This window comes from Delphinapterus leucas, chromosome 12 (genome assembly GCF_059928025.1).
Source record: "Delphinapterus leucas isolate spDelLeu-1000000601 "Yukka" chromosome 12, BTC_Dleu_Yukka2, whole genome shotgun sequence".
Lineage (NCBI taxonomy): Eukaryota > Metazoa > Chordata > Mammalia > Artiodactyla > Monodontidae > Delphinapterus > Delphinapterus leucas.
The window spans coordinates 49,550,158-49,564,421 of NC_143140.1; the positions used below are offsets into that span (position 1 = coordinate 49,550,158).

Genomic DNA, 14,264 nt, shown 5'->3' on the forward strand with positions numbered 1-14,264 from the left:
TCTGTACCTAGCCTCCAGATCGGGGGATAAACTATAGGTTATCAGTGACCAGGCATTCCTATCACTAGCCATCTGTCTGCTTCTGTTTGCTTCTACACCTTAAATCCTTTCTCATGCCTCTTTCGGGAGCTTTCCTAGAGAGTCTGCCATGCCCACTGGAGTTGCCTGGCCTTTAAGTCTCTGCCTAGCTGACTCCACTGAGAACCCTGCCCAGTGCACCCCGGTTCTGATAAGATGCAAAGTGGCCCTTTGGAAAGACAATCAATGCATACTGGATTTCATTAGTTAATCCACTTTTCACTTAACCACCTTTCTGCATTTGAAGAGTTGGCATTCCTCTTGTGAAGAAATCTCTTAAGATTTTTTGGTATTGTCTGAAATAGTAGCATAACTTTGTTTACTATATATATTTTGTCAAATGGCTTAGTTCCTTAAAATCAGTCTGTAAAATATAAGGTCCAATTGATCATGGGAATGGAGGAAGAATTAGAAACCAAGAGGCGAAGATAAGACAGAGGCATTACAAGCCTTCAAAATAAAACAAAATGAAATAAAAGAAGGCCATTTATTTTGTTGCTTATGGAAGATGGGAGAAATGAGTTAGGCCAGGCAAACTGTAAGAACTGATTGAAACTCTGGTGCCCACGGTGACTTGCAAGGTGTTCAGGTGGAGCCGCTGTGTCTTCTCTGGCTCCCTGAACGATGACAAGGAGCTGGGGCTACAGGGCAGGAGCTGAGAAGTAAGATGGCTATTTTCTTTTTTTCTTTAATGTTCTATCTTGGAACAAAGTAATTGCAGGAAGATAGGCAACTTCCCTGAGTGTGCATATAAATGTTTACACCCTAGCCCATCCCCAAACTTTTTTTTTTTTTTTTGCGGTACGCGGGCCTCTCACTGTTGTGGCCTCTCCCGTTGCGGAGCACAGGCTCCGGATGCACAAGCTCAGCGGCCATGGCTCACGGACCCAGTCGCTCCACGGCATGCGGGATCTTCCCGGACCGGGGCACGAACCCGTGTCCCCTGCATCGGCAGGCGGACTCTCAACCACTGTGCCACCAGGGAAGCCCCCGCAAACTTTTATTAGAACTTCGTATGCCCCAGGAGCTATGAAGGAATCACGTGATGACTGCCCCCTTCAGAAGCTCAAGTCCAGGTCAAAGATAAAACCATGATAGCTCTTATTCTGACCAGGTCATTGTAACGAACAGTAGTTTTGTCATAGCCCTCTATAGGCACTAGCAGGAGGGACATTTTTCCCCTTTAATTTATTTCAGTCTTCCATCTTACTGACTGTCTAACAGCAGCTGATGGGCTGGCTAATCCCTGTTGTCTTATATTTAAATAAACTAGATGACAAAGAGCCCAAATTTAATTGGTCAAATTATCAGAGGTGTACATTATTAGTTCAAGTGCATCCATGGGATTTTCTTTTCAAATGTCACTGGGATTAAAATAACAGGAAACCGGAGATGAAAGCATTAGAAAGGGGTAGACTTTGGCAGCTGCGGGTGCCTACACTGCTACAGAGGACATCCTGGATGTAATGGTTATTTAAGATGGGGGAAGGGGAAAACAGAAACGCCAGGACTAAACAAACACTACAAAGAGTTAGCAATGTTTAGTGTTTGCAACTTAATTCTGTCCCTAGAAAAATGTGAATTGTTAGGTTTAAAATAAATGGAAACGTTCTAATTTGCATCTTAACGTAATACATGAGTAAAATAACACCTTCAAGTACGCACCTTGAAGACCACTTACAATCAAAATTATCTGCTTAATACAGACAATTATGCTAATTTTGAGGTAGGTAGGTAGGTATATTTAAGTATTCTTGCAGTTTATGCAAAAATATTCTTGCAGTTTTGGAAAGCCTCTTTGCCTCATGGGAACTTCTACTGTTATACTGCTGTGTAATAGTATCACTCATGAAGGAAAACATGATCTTAAGGCATAAGTCTTTAAAAACGCCTCCTACGACTTCTACTGAAGTCACTTCTGGTAAATATTTCAATCCCAATCTTCACTAGGTTGTCAGTCCTTTTAGTGAAAATGGGTAATATGTAGCACGTACTTTTGCTAAAAGGTTTCTCATTCTCCTTCATAAATCTCTATCATGTTTCACTGTCTATTGGAAAATTCATTTAAGGAAAAAAAAATTCTTTGGGGGCTTGATTACAGAGTTACAAAGGCCATAACGCCAAAGCTTTCATTTTTATTAGCTATTTGGTTTAAACCTTTTTTTTTTAAAATTTTGATCTATAGACCTGACTATCTTAAGTTGTAAAATAGGCTATGAAACAACTGTTTTATTCTCCTGGTCTACATGGAGTGAAGCCAAACATATGGCAAACTGTGCTATTACAGAGGAATTTGGATGGATGATTTCCTCCTCTGTGTATTATTTTCAAGCCCATCACCAATGGCTGTTAGCAGGAAACCAGCTGCCGAGGGTGGTGGGGCAGTTACTGCTAGGGGCACACGCACATTCAGACATACACCTTGGTGACCACTTACAGTCATATGCAGTTTATATGAGGTGTTTTACAGGAAAAGCGAAGGGTATAAAGAAAGCTTGATTAGCAGTTTGCTCCTAGGTAGCTCAAACATCCAGGAAGAATATTTTTATCCCCACCCAAGATGCAAAGGCTCGATGCAATATTTGAGAAGCGATAGATGACCCCTACTTACCACACAAAGTCCAGAGCCATCCAAGCACTCGTTGGAATTACCATTACAGTCACAGGGCAAACATTCTCCCGACTGGGCAAAAAAGAATCCTGCGTCGCATTTCTGAAACAGACACAACAAAAGCATCTTCATGACTGAAAAGATCAATTTTGGCCATCATTTTCTGAGAGGAGTACGAGGAACTGATTGGTAAATGATCTAAATATTTCTTTACAGAACATACTAACATGAACTATTTATACTACCATTCAATGATGTATATCCAATTTTCTTTATGTATCTTTTCTGCCTCTTTTTTCTCTCCTTTTTTTGGGGGGGCGGGGAGGGCCTGGGGTCGGGGGCTCCTGCAGAGGTTGGCGGACCAGCCACGGCCCGGACACCACGAGAACAAATGGCGTCCAATTCTCGCGATGCGTAGCCGTTCGCGCAGCAAGATCTCGTCTCTTTCTCTCCTTCGCCGCGTGAACGCCTGTCACTTGTCAGCAGAACAGGAGCACCTTTAACACAGCCTATCACTGTGAGGAAGTAAGATTTTAGGTAACAGTGAAGGAGAAATTTTCTAATGTTTTCTTCCAATCCGAAACAAGACAAATCCAAACTATTTGGGTGAGGCACTACTGCATCATGCTCCCTATGAATAAAGACCTGTGGGTTCAGAAATTATTGGCTGTGGCAGAACAACTTAGAGATGTCTGTCATAAACTTGAGCTCTTAAAAAAATACGCTTTTCAGATCCTAAAATTTTAAAGGGAGGGGTAAGGAAGTTAATGAGTCCTTAAACTTAGCAGGTCCTTCGTGGGCGCTCTTCCTATATTTCATTTGTCCTCGTAACTGCGAGAAACACATTGTTTTCCTTCGTTCCAGTGGTGAGATAATTAAACCCAGAGGTGTGGGTTGTGGTGATGTTAACCGATCTTGCATTTGCTGAACTGCCCTGCCCAAATGTCGCTTGTGCTCAGGTTGAGAAACTTTGTGAGATTGTTCTTGGTTTATGCCATTGGGCTTATGGATATGTATTTTATGTTTCTTTGGAATGTTTCAGTGCTGCAAGGCAGAAATGACATCATAGGCCTGGAAGTCCACTCCTTGTCTGTCAGACAGATTTACATCTAAAGAATTCCAGACAGATAAGAATCTGGGTGGTTTCCACAAACTTACAGCGGAGGAGGGTTCCCATCACACCCGCCATTGACTCGTAGTTTGTACTGTCTTGGCTACCAGGAAACTTTTCATTGTATCTGGCTGAGGTCCCTCTGACTGTTATGCAAACCCATTTCCTCTTGCTTTTTTCTCTGTAGAGAAAGAATCACTAGACACCATGCACAGTATAAAAACCCCATAGTCCTAAAACTAAAATGTAACATATTCCATTTGGAGGAAGTTTAATAGAGCATAATGTCATTTGCCTATGAAGAAAACGCAAAGAAATTCTGTCCTTCTAAGTGAAGACAAAATAAGGCTGAGAAGGGACCAATTTATAATTTATAATGGAAATTTTGTAGTTGATGGTAAGCCTTTTTCTCAGTTTCCACTAGGGAACAAAAGAGAGGGAAAGGTGCTAAAATTGCAGTAGGAAGCATTTAATTCACACCACCTAATTTCACGTATTTCTAACTTCTGTTTCAAAATACAAGAAATACGTGTTTTCACTGTGATGCAGTACACAGAAAAAGGAATTCCCAGAAACAAGAGTAAGAAAAAAGACTCACAAAACAGTAATTAATCTTACTATGTGTCATATACTTTAAACTTCTCTATTTCATTTTATTTTATTTTATTTTATTTAAAAATATATCCTGTTCCTAAGACATAACATTGATTTGATGACCCATGAATGTGTTGCATCCTGCATTTTGACATTAGGAGGCTTTTAATTATAAAAGGAATGGATAACAGTAGTGAGGGCCTTAGTATTAGTTATCTCAGGACCCTCCATACCAGTGGTTTCTGAGTTCTCTAACTGACCAAGTTACAGACATCTGATTGGGGGAGTTTCTGATTCAATAGTTCTGATGGTGAAGCCAAAGAATCTACATTTTTTTTTTTAATAAAATAAATTGTGTATTTAAAAAATTATTTATTTTAATTAATTCTTCCCCCCAGCCTTATTGAGATATAACTGACGTATAACGTTGTATGAGTTTAAGGTGTACAGCATGCTGATTTGATATGCATATGTATCGCAAAATGATTACCACCATAGCATTAACTAACAACTCCATCATGTCGCATAACTACCATTTCTTTTTTGTGGTGAGAACATGTAAGATTTACTGTCTTAGCAACTCTCAAGTGTATAATACAGTATTATTAACTATAATCAAGGCGCTGTATATTAGATAACCAGAATTTGTTAATCTTTTAACTGGAAGTTTGTACCCTTTGACCAGCCTCTCCCTGTTTCCCTGTCTCCCCTCCCAGCCCCTGTAACCACCCTTCTGGTCTCTGTTTCTATGAGTTCCAAGGAGTGGGGCAGAGATTGGAGGTGTATTTGGAAGAGAAAAGCACACTGGTGGTAGCAGGGAGTCTGATAGAGATGCCTGGAAACGGTACATGAAAAGACCCACTTGTACCATCAACTACAGTAAGGACCTTCCTCTGGCCCAAGGAATCAAATTTCTGAAAGGGTGTTTTTAAATTGATAGTAGTGCAAGTCTTTTAGGCATTCTCGCAGCTCATTCTTCTGACGAAGACAAAGAAAATTAAGATTTGCCCTGAATAAGTGCATCATTGTGAATATGACAGTGGCTAATCTCTTATTAGCCTGAGGCCCTGACTAAATTAAGAGACTCATTTTTAAAAAACAAAAATAAAATTATCACAACATAGGGAAAAAAACCACAAAAAAAAGGAAGATTTTGTATTTTAGAAGAGTTTTAGGTTTACTGAAATATTTTGAGGGATCTGAATTTTTAAAAAGCCCCGTGAAGATTTCAGTGTGAGACTAAGTTTGGAAGGATTGCCTCAAAGCACCTGTCACAGTACCTTGTACATGTTCATTGCTCAATGAACTTGTGATTGTGATTTGAATGGTTTGGACCAGGACAGGACATCGGAGGTATATGTGCTGTTGGAAACCAGTGGTTTATCCTGCTGATCTACTCACCGCTCTCTGCTGGGGCTGGACTGGGTCTCCAATGTTTCTCAACACAGTCCAGGCAGCCACTGCCTTGACTAGACTGTGTACAAGATGAAATCTTTGTTATGCCAAGTTTAGGAGGAGACTTCACTCTGAGAATCTGTCATTATCCACTTATCCACCCACCAGACGAAGGTTCTGACCTTGTGTGAAGGATGATTTGGCTCAGGTCTCATACTGTGGGAGATGGGAAGAGAAGGGAGGCAGGGACAGGGTTGTGTGGAATAGTCACTTGGCCCCCTGCCAAGAGGGCAATGAGGGTTGGAAGCCTGGCCAACTCCTTTCTTGCTGAGTTTTGTACACTTGAAAGGATTGTATTTTCTAACTCATCTATCCAGAGAGGAGGCACCATTTTAAAATTCGCCTAAAGGCACCATATGGAATAATGGAAGCCCTGGGTATGGGGAGCTTCTGATGTCGTTACTAGAGCCCATGCGCTGGATACCTTGGACCTTGTGTTGTAGAACTTTAGAGGATTCCTTGAAACAGTAGAGTGTTACGTGGTTCAAAAGAAGCTTGAGTATCCTCAGGAAGAGCTGTTTAAGGTTGTTTCTTTTATGTAAAAACATTTCATCATTTTTTTCCCAGAAAGTTCTGTTAAGTTTTACTGGATCTCTTCTTGAAATTCTATAGGAACTGGCAAAATTGACCTTTGTCATAATATTAAAAGGTAGATATTTTCAAGAATGAAAGTGTGGCTATTTTTTAGTTTTGCTCTTGGTTAATCTTTTCTCTAAGTAATTCTAAGACCTGTGCTATTTAGAGGCCTGTGAAAGCTGAATAGTCTTCTCACAAGGAGAATAATATCTGTGTGCTTTCTTTGGAAATATTCTCCAGAATTTACTAAACAAAGATGTGTTTATGAATTATATATGTGTGTGTGTAAGCAAGAGAAGTCTTACAATCAATTTTTAGATGCCACCCTGAACTCTCTTGCCCACATAAGATTGACCTACAGCAGACAACTGTATAAACACGTGGGTGGGTGATTTAGAGAGCACTCAGGGAGATGTGTATCTTCTGGGATGGTGCCACAACCTTTAAAAAATTGATAATAATGACAAGGATAATAATGACAATAATGATGATGATGATAACTATAATATGGTTACCATTTACTGAGAGCCTGTGTACCAAGTATTGTGATAAGTACTTTATCCATGTTACGGTATTTGCTCTTCACAGCAACTCTGTGAATTAGGTATAAGTACCTGCATTTTAGAAATGAACAAACTGAGAGTCAGAGAAGGTTAGAAATGTATCCAATGTAACATAGGTTTATAAGAGGTTCAGACTGCTCCAGATCTTCTTGTTTCTCTACTATACCATGCTGCCCCTCGTAAGTAAATAAATAAATAAAATTCAAAATTTTATTTAATTTACATTTTAATTAATTGAACATAAATATTTATCATGCTAAGTCACTGCATTGGTCATGTTGTATAGGTCTTGCATTTTTACCCCACCATAGCTCTATGAGGTAAGTTCTGTTACCTTCGTTTTGCAGATGTGGTCTGTGTGGCTTACAGGAATTGTTATTCAGGCCAAGTAACACAGATAAGAAATGGTGGACTCAGAAATTAGATTCTTTGTTTGACTCCCACATTTGAGCTCTTAACCTGCTGGTGTACCATTAATATATGTTAACCAAACCCTTCTTGTTGGGCATTTAGGTTATTTCCAATTTTTTGCGTTATGAACAATCCACAGCAGGCTGAAATGAATAAAAAATGTAAAACCTCTCCTTTAAGCCCCAGAAGAAACTCTTTAAAAATATATACAATCATTAATATATAAAAACCATTGAATGGGAATATTTACTTTTTAAACAACTTATTTCAGCCACATTGTCATTTTGCTTTCCACTAAATCACCTGTAGACTTTTTACAGCTCTCCATTCTTAAGCCACTCTGTTACTACAGTTTGCCTCCTGCTCTGACACTAAGATTGGATTAATCAATAATATTTACTTCTGCCTTTGAAGAATAAGAGTTAAAATTGCCATTTGCTTACTTTGTTATGATTAGTGTGATGTCTGGCTTGGAGTAAAAATCAGTATATGTTTACTTGACTAATTTTATATTTATAGAAATCAGAACTAGATAGAACTTAGGAGGAAATTAGTGTGGTGTATCCATGTGCCACTTATATTTAGAGGAACTGGAAATGACAGTGTATATATATGTTGATATACTTGAAGAAGGCATTATTTCCAGAGGTTCATCGTATAATCACAATGTTAATTATTTCACTAGATGTAATTAAGATTGTTTCTTAACAAAAAGGATAGCATTTATACAGCTGATTGATCATTTTTGTCCTCATTCAAAGAAGTCTTCTTGAAAACACTAGACTTAAACCAACAATACTGTCATCATACAGAACATGTTTTGAATTTTCTTAAAAATTCTTAAATTGTGTTCTTTTGAAGTATAGTCCAGTCTGCATCCTTTGGGTGTGGCAAACTTCTAAAAATCTCTTGGAGTTATCAAATAAAGTGAATACCAAGCAAAGTAATATTAAGTTAAAAACTCATAAAAATCTCACTGTGTTTTCCAAATATTGTCACAGAGGAGCCAGTTTAATTGACCACAAGCCACTACTTTCGCATAGATAGTGAATGTCTAAGACCTTCAGAATTTCTGTTGAAAAGCCCAATTGACTAAACAATTTAAATGCTCTAATAGCATTCTTTAGGAATTTGAGGTCTCCAATCACCCATTAAAATAAACTAACAATAGCAAAAATTGACCAGATTTAGGAGGGGCCTGAAGTTGTCATCTGAGGGTGTGAGACACATCTTGAGATCTCTGAGTAGGTGCTTGATGTCCCAGAGAGAAACAGACTCTAATCTCCAGTTCCAACAAAAATAATGAATTAATTATAATAAAATTCATTATAGAGAGCACACGCCACAGCCCTGTGCCTATTCTAATAGGATTTGACCTAAAATTGGAATAGATATTTGCATTGTGTCTTCAACCAAGGATCTACAAACATTTTACAAATATTGACTCATTTTGCTTTCTGAATTAGACTTGTAAAATTTTGATTCATCAACTTTTGCTTTAATTTACTGAGGCTTAATGTGGAAAGCTTTAAAAAAAAATCTCTCTGAATTCATTCATTTGTATCCAGAGTCATTGCTACCTTCCAAATTAGTATTCTTCAAATTTAACAGCCCACATTCAATTACCTTTCTGCTTAGGTTTTTGTATGGGTATAATCAATCCACTTTTTTCTTGTTTCCAGGCAACAATGATTTCAGCTCTAGTTTTAGTTTTAGTGAATTCCATTTTTTGTTTTAGTGTATTAGTCACCTTAAAATTTAGTCACCTTAAGATTGAATGTTATGCTCACTTAGGAGCTAAAGCTTTGTGCCTTTACTCAGAGTCTCTGGATCTTACACAATGCTGACTTCCATCTGCTTAAAACTTGGGCAGAATTAAGAATCCGATAGTATTCAGGGACCTTCTAATAGGAACCAATTGTTCAATTTAATCTATTTAAAAATATCAATTTGGCCTTTGCTGAGGAGGAGTGACTTCTAAGAACATATGAATTTATTACATGGGTAGGTATTTCAAAGGCTATTGTTTTCTGTGTCTATAAAAATAAAAGATAAAGTATCTGACATGGAAAGCAGTCCTGAATTAAGCTATTGATAACTTTGCCTCTGTATTTTTTCTGGTAGGACTTAACATGTTTTGATTGTTCATATACAAAACTATAATGGAAGTGCCAAAATAAGTTAAAACGCATTATGCAGTGGGTTACAGTTAGCAAGTTGCCTTCTTGATTGACTTTACTTGAATATAGAGAGAATTACCCATGTACCCTCCCTTGTGTCTCTTTAAGCTCTTGTTTGCGTAATTGAAATTCCCCACATTTCAATAGGCGAAGTTAATTTTTAGATTTTGACAGTGATTTCACCATAGCTTGATTAGGAAAGTGGTTTCAACATTCCTTGGGGGTTTATCCAGTTCAGAGATATTTTTTCTTAGGATTGGCATAAATAAAGCTGGGGTATCAGCTGAACACAAACTATGGTACTGGTTTCTCCTAGTTGGCTCTTAGAGCTACCTTTGTGCTTATTGCTTGGGAACTTTATCTGCCATTCTGTGGCAAACTTGCAAAACACTCCAGCCCTCAATTTAATCACCAAATGAATTAGAGACAATGATTTAGGTCCTGAGGAATTCTGAGGAGCACAGCACTGCTATCTTTTCCACAGTTAAGCCAGGTCCTTTAATTTTGTAGAGTGGAGAGATAGTTATCATGGCATTTACTTTACATTTATGTGGCTATTCCTCAGCACTCTTTATGGGTCTTTTGGGTATTCTCTTGGGCGTAGAAATCAGCGCTTCACTCAAAGGTCTCAGATAACTGTTCTCAAGCCGTGCACTTGATCAAATGCTTATTTGGACTTTTACATACCAACAGACTCAGGCTGTGATGAAGTACTTACCACACTTGCTAATAAATAGCTCTCTTTAGTTGTAAAACTAAAAGGATCAAACAAGAAAAGTTTAGAGCCCTAAAGCTATAAAGATTTTCCTTTTGAAGTGTTGGATTGGAGGATGATTATGTTCATTAATACTGATGAAAATTTCTTTAATTTTCTCCTTGAAAAGTTATTTAAAATACTTTATAAGTTGCTCATTTATAGTGGTGATTGCCATTTATAAAACATAATGGGGCTTTAGCAGTGCCTTTTTTCCTTTGATTTTTCTTAAAAAAAGAAATCTGCTAACATCTGGCTTTCTGCTCCGGGTCCTCCTCACATTGCCTCATGTAACTGGCTTGTGCTTTTCACTCCTCGCCTTCCAGGCTATGGTTACACAACATAGCCTCTGCAAGATTTTTTTTTTATATCTGAAAACTGACTCAGTTTTATTTAATTTACTGGGGCAAATGCCATGGACACATTTCCAAGAAAGGAAGAGATGCGGACCACAAGGGCTAGCCTTAAGAGCAAGGAGAGAGGAATGACTTCGGAGTTACAAGGTTTAGGGGATTTTGATATGACTCCTTAACCGCTTAGTAGGAATCAGTGTTGTGAGATGACAGGCATCTCTGTCCTCTTCAACTGGTTTTTGTGAATAATAACAGCAAATATTTATTGACAGACACCAGGCACTGAGCTAAGTGCTCCTTATAGATATTCTGATTTGATCATTACCATTTAATAGCCCACAGGATTGCAAATGTCTGCCTAAATTACCATTACTTTTTACAAGAAATTGGGAAGTTTAATTGTCTATAAACTGACTATGGCTTCTGTTCAGTATGCCCAGGGAAGGCAGCAGTGCTTCCTGAGGCGAGTTCTCTGGTTGGGGTATTCTGTCAGTTTCCATTGCTAGTAGATGTACCTGTTTCTGTCTTGAGGTGCCCTGTGTACTTCATTGCTACCTTCACACTGGACCATTCAGGATGCAAAGCAAAATGTGACTGGCAGTACCTGTCATTCTTTATGCTCTTCCTTGTGGGTCTATGCATCACTGAAGAAATGCTATGGTGAATTAGTAGGAAAGGAGAAATGCATCCCAAATCTGTACTCTACCCATTTATTCTCAGGAGATAATCTTTCCTCTTTTGATGAGAAAATGGAGGTCATTGGGTAGAAAATCTCATACTATCTATCTCTCTTCTCTTTCTCAAAATTTGTCTTTATCTTGACTCATCCTGATGTCCTCTGCCCACCTCAGAGGAGGTAGTGCTTCTCTTGTTGTTAGGAAAGACTAGCCCTGTATCCGTGCTCTGGGGCTTACACACCTGTGGCCAGCAGGCTCTGACCCGTCACCTAGCCTCCCTCCCTCACACGCCACCCACCTCTTTGCACCCACAGGGATGAGGAGGAGCAGAGTACAGTTAAGTGCTGGGTCTTGTGTTGGATAAGCCCTGACTTCTTCCCCCAGGTTCAGATTCTAAGAACACCTTCCTTCAGCTCTGCCTCTTTTTCATTTTCCTCTGTTCTTGCCCAGCCAGGCTTGGTGAGTGAGAACTCAATCACACTGGCTTCGCCTCCTTCATGCCAACCTATGCCTCTATCCATCATCCAGTTTCTGTCTCCATGGTGCCACTGAAACTGCCCTGACAAAGCTGTCGGGTGATGTCTTTGTGGCTTTGCTTTTCCAGTGTTACTTGTTCTTATTCCAGTACTTAATATTTTTGAAATTCCCTCCTTGAAATTCTCTCTTCTCTCTGCAGGACAACTCCCACTTTAGGTTTTTCTCCTGCCTCTCTTTCTCAGTATCTGTGGGGGGAGCATTTGGGGGGAAGGAAGGTAGGTTGTTCCTCTTCCTCTGCTGCCCCTGAGTTGTAGGTGTTCCCCAAGATAACCTCTGTATCCCTCTTTTTTATCAACACACTCTTGCTGGGTGAGGTCAACCTCTGCCACAGTTTCAGCCTCCATTTATATTCTGGTAACTCCCCAAACTCTCTACATAACCCAGATCTCACTCTTTTAGTCCACACTCTTGTTTCCAAGTACTTGTTAGACAAGTCCTTCTCCAGCTCTATAGGCACATGGAGTTAAATGTATCCCACACTGACCTTATAATATTCTCTCCCCAATCTGTTTTTTTCTTTATATCTCAGTTAATTATAAAGATTATGGAACATAAAGGGAAAAAGTAATGGATTAATGCTTTTAAATCACATGAATGTATTTTGCATTAATGTAGTTTTTGGAAATGCTTCCAAAAGAGTGAACTCTGCAAGGATCAGAGAATGGTTTGCATATAGAATGACAAAGTTTAAGAACTCACGTTTTATCTCTTCCTTTTTACAAGCACTTTGCTATCATTGTTTATTTCAAATCTATGGTTTAAATGGAGGTAAATGAAGTATCACAGAGGTTAGAGTCTCAAGTTAGAAACGACCTTACACAATTCTGATCTGTTATAAATTTACTCTCTAAATGAATATCTCTATCTACGTGGACAGTAGGACTGGATGTTCTCCAAATTAATTTCTGTGTAGAATACCATGTTTATCAAGGTTAAGTAACTGGAATGTGCTAAGTTGAAGCTTACGTATTTGTTATATTATTAAAACTCAACAGTTACCACAGCGACTGCTTAGAACTTAGACAACAAAAAATTTCTCAGGGAGGAGAATTTTGTCATGGACATTATTTAGAATTGCTGGCACACGGTGCTAATAAAAAGCAGACTGTGGTTTAGTAAGTTTTATTATTGTTTTAAAATTCTCTGTACACAATGCACCCCTTATTGCCTCCACCTGAGTAAGACTGATCCCACCTCCTATCACCCTTGTATACTGTTGCCTCATAGAGTTTGCACTCTTCCTCTGAGATATTTACCAAGATGGCTCTTCCTCCTTGTTCCTAATACCACTGTTTAGGTCAGAATCTTGGCGTTTCTCTCCTGGATTATCATAATTACGTTTACTCTACTCTCTTGGTCACCAGGCTTTCTCCCTTCCAGTCCATTCTTTATTACCAGAATTAATTTTTAAAGACCTTATCATACTGGTTTTCTGCTTCAAACCTCCCAGTGGCTCTTCATTCATTGCATACATGAGTAAGTAAAATTCCTTAGCATGACATACAAGCCTCCTATTTCACAGTAAAATCCTAACTATCTCTTCAGGTTCAACCTCAGCTCCCTCTGCTCTAATTAAACTACATGTTTCCCTCCTCCCCCAACATACCATTCTCTTGACCAACTTGACTTTGCATGTACTGCACAAAGGGTCTTGGGGTGCCTTTCTCCTCACCATCACCTATGAATCCTTTCCTCGGTCTCAGACTCAGTTGCTCTTCCTCTGCGTTCACGTGGCACTCTGCACACACCTCATTAGAGCACATGGAACATGCTATTGCAAGTTTTAATCTACACTCTAGCCTCCCTGAAATAACTGTGAGCTCCTTGAGAACAGGGAGTGTCTTATTCATCTTTGTATCCTTATCACCTATCAGAGTGATTAACAAATAGCAAGTAGACGCTGAAAATATGTTAGTTGAAAAAATGGATTTGAACCTGGAAAGAACGAACCAAGAGGGGGAAAATCATGTAAAAACTTTGGAGAGAAATTTGGCAAATCTTACAAGTGAAGATTTCCAATCATGAATGGTCTTTAAAAAATAATATTAAGGAAAAAAGCAAGCTGCAGTATAGAAACAGTATGATATTTATATTGTATTTTAAAACATGCAAAATAATTTTGTGTTATACACTGTGTAGGGCTGCATGCATATAAAGAAAAATAAAAGAAATAAATGGGAACCTAAGAAATCAGGCAATTTAAGGGTAAAGCAGAGGAATGAGATTGAGGATATATGGGCTTAACTATATTGGCAATATTTTATTTCTTAAGATACATGGAGGGGATACAAATGCTCATGAGAAAGAAAAAGAAAGAGAGAAAGAAAAAGAAAGAAAGAAAGAGAAAAAAGAAAGGAAGAGAAA

The 14,264-nt window shown here is 38.6% G+C and overlaps 1 protein-coding gene across 1 annotated transcript in view; it reads right to left on the bottom strand.

The window, feature by feature from the left end:
• Positions 1-14,264, bottom strand: part of LAMA4 (laminin subunit alpha 4) — a 150,817-nt gene that overhangs the window by 108,417 nt on the left and 28,136 nt on the right. Inside the window, exon 2 of the mRNA XM_030760289.2 lies at positions 2,690-2,791. Coding sequence (XP_030616149.2) covers positions 2,690-2,791 — 102 coding nt within the window. The remainder of the gene's footprint in view (positions 1-2,689; positions 2,792-14,264) is intronic.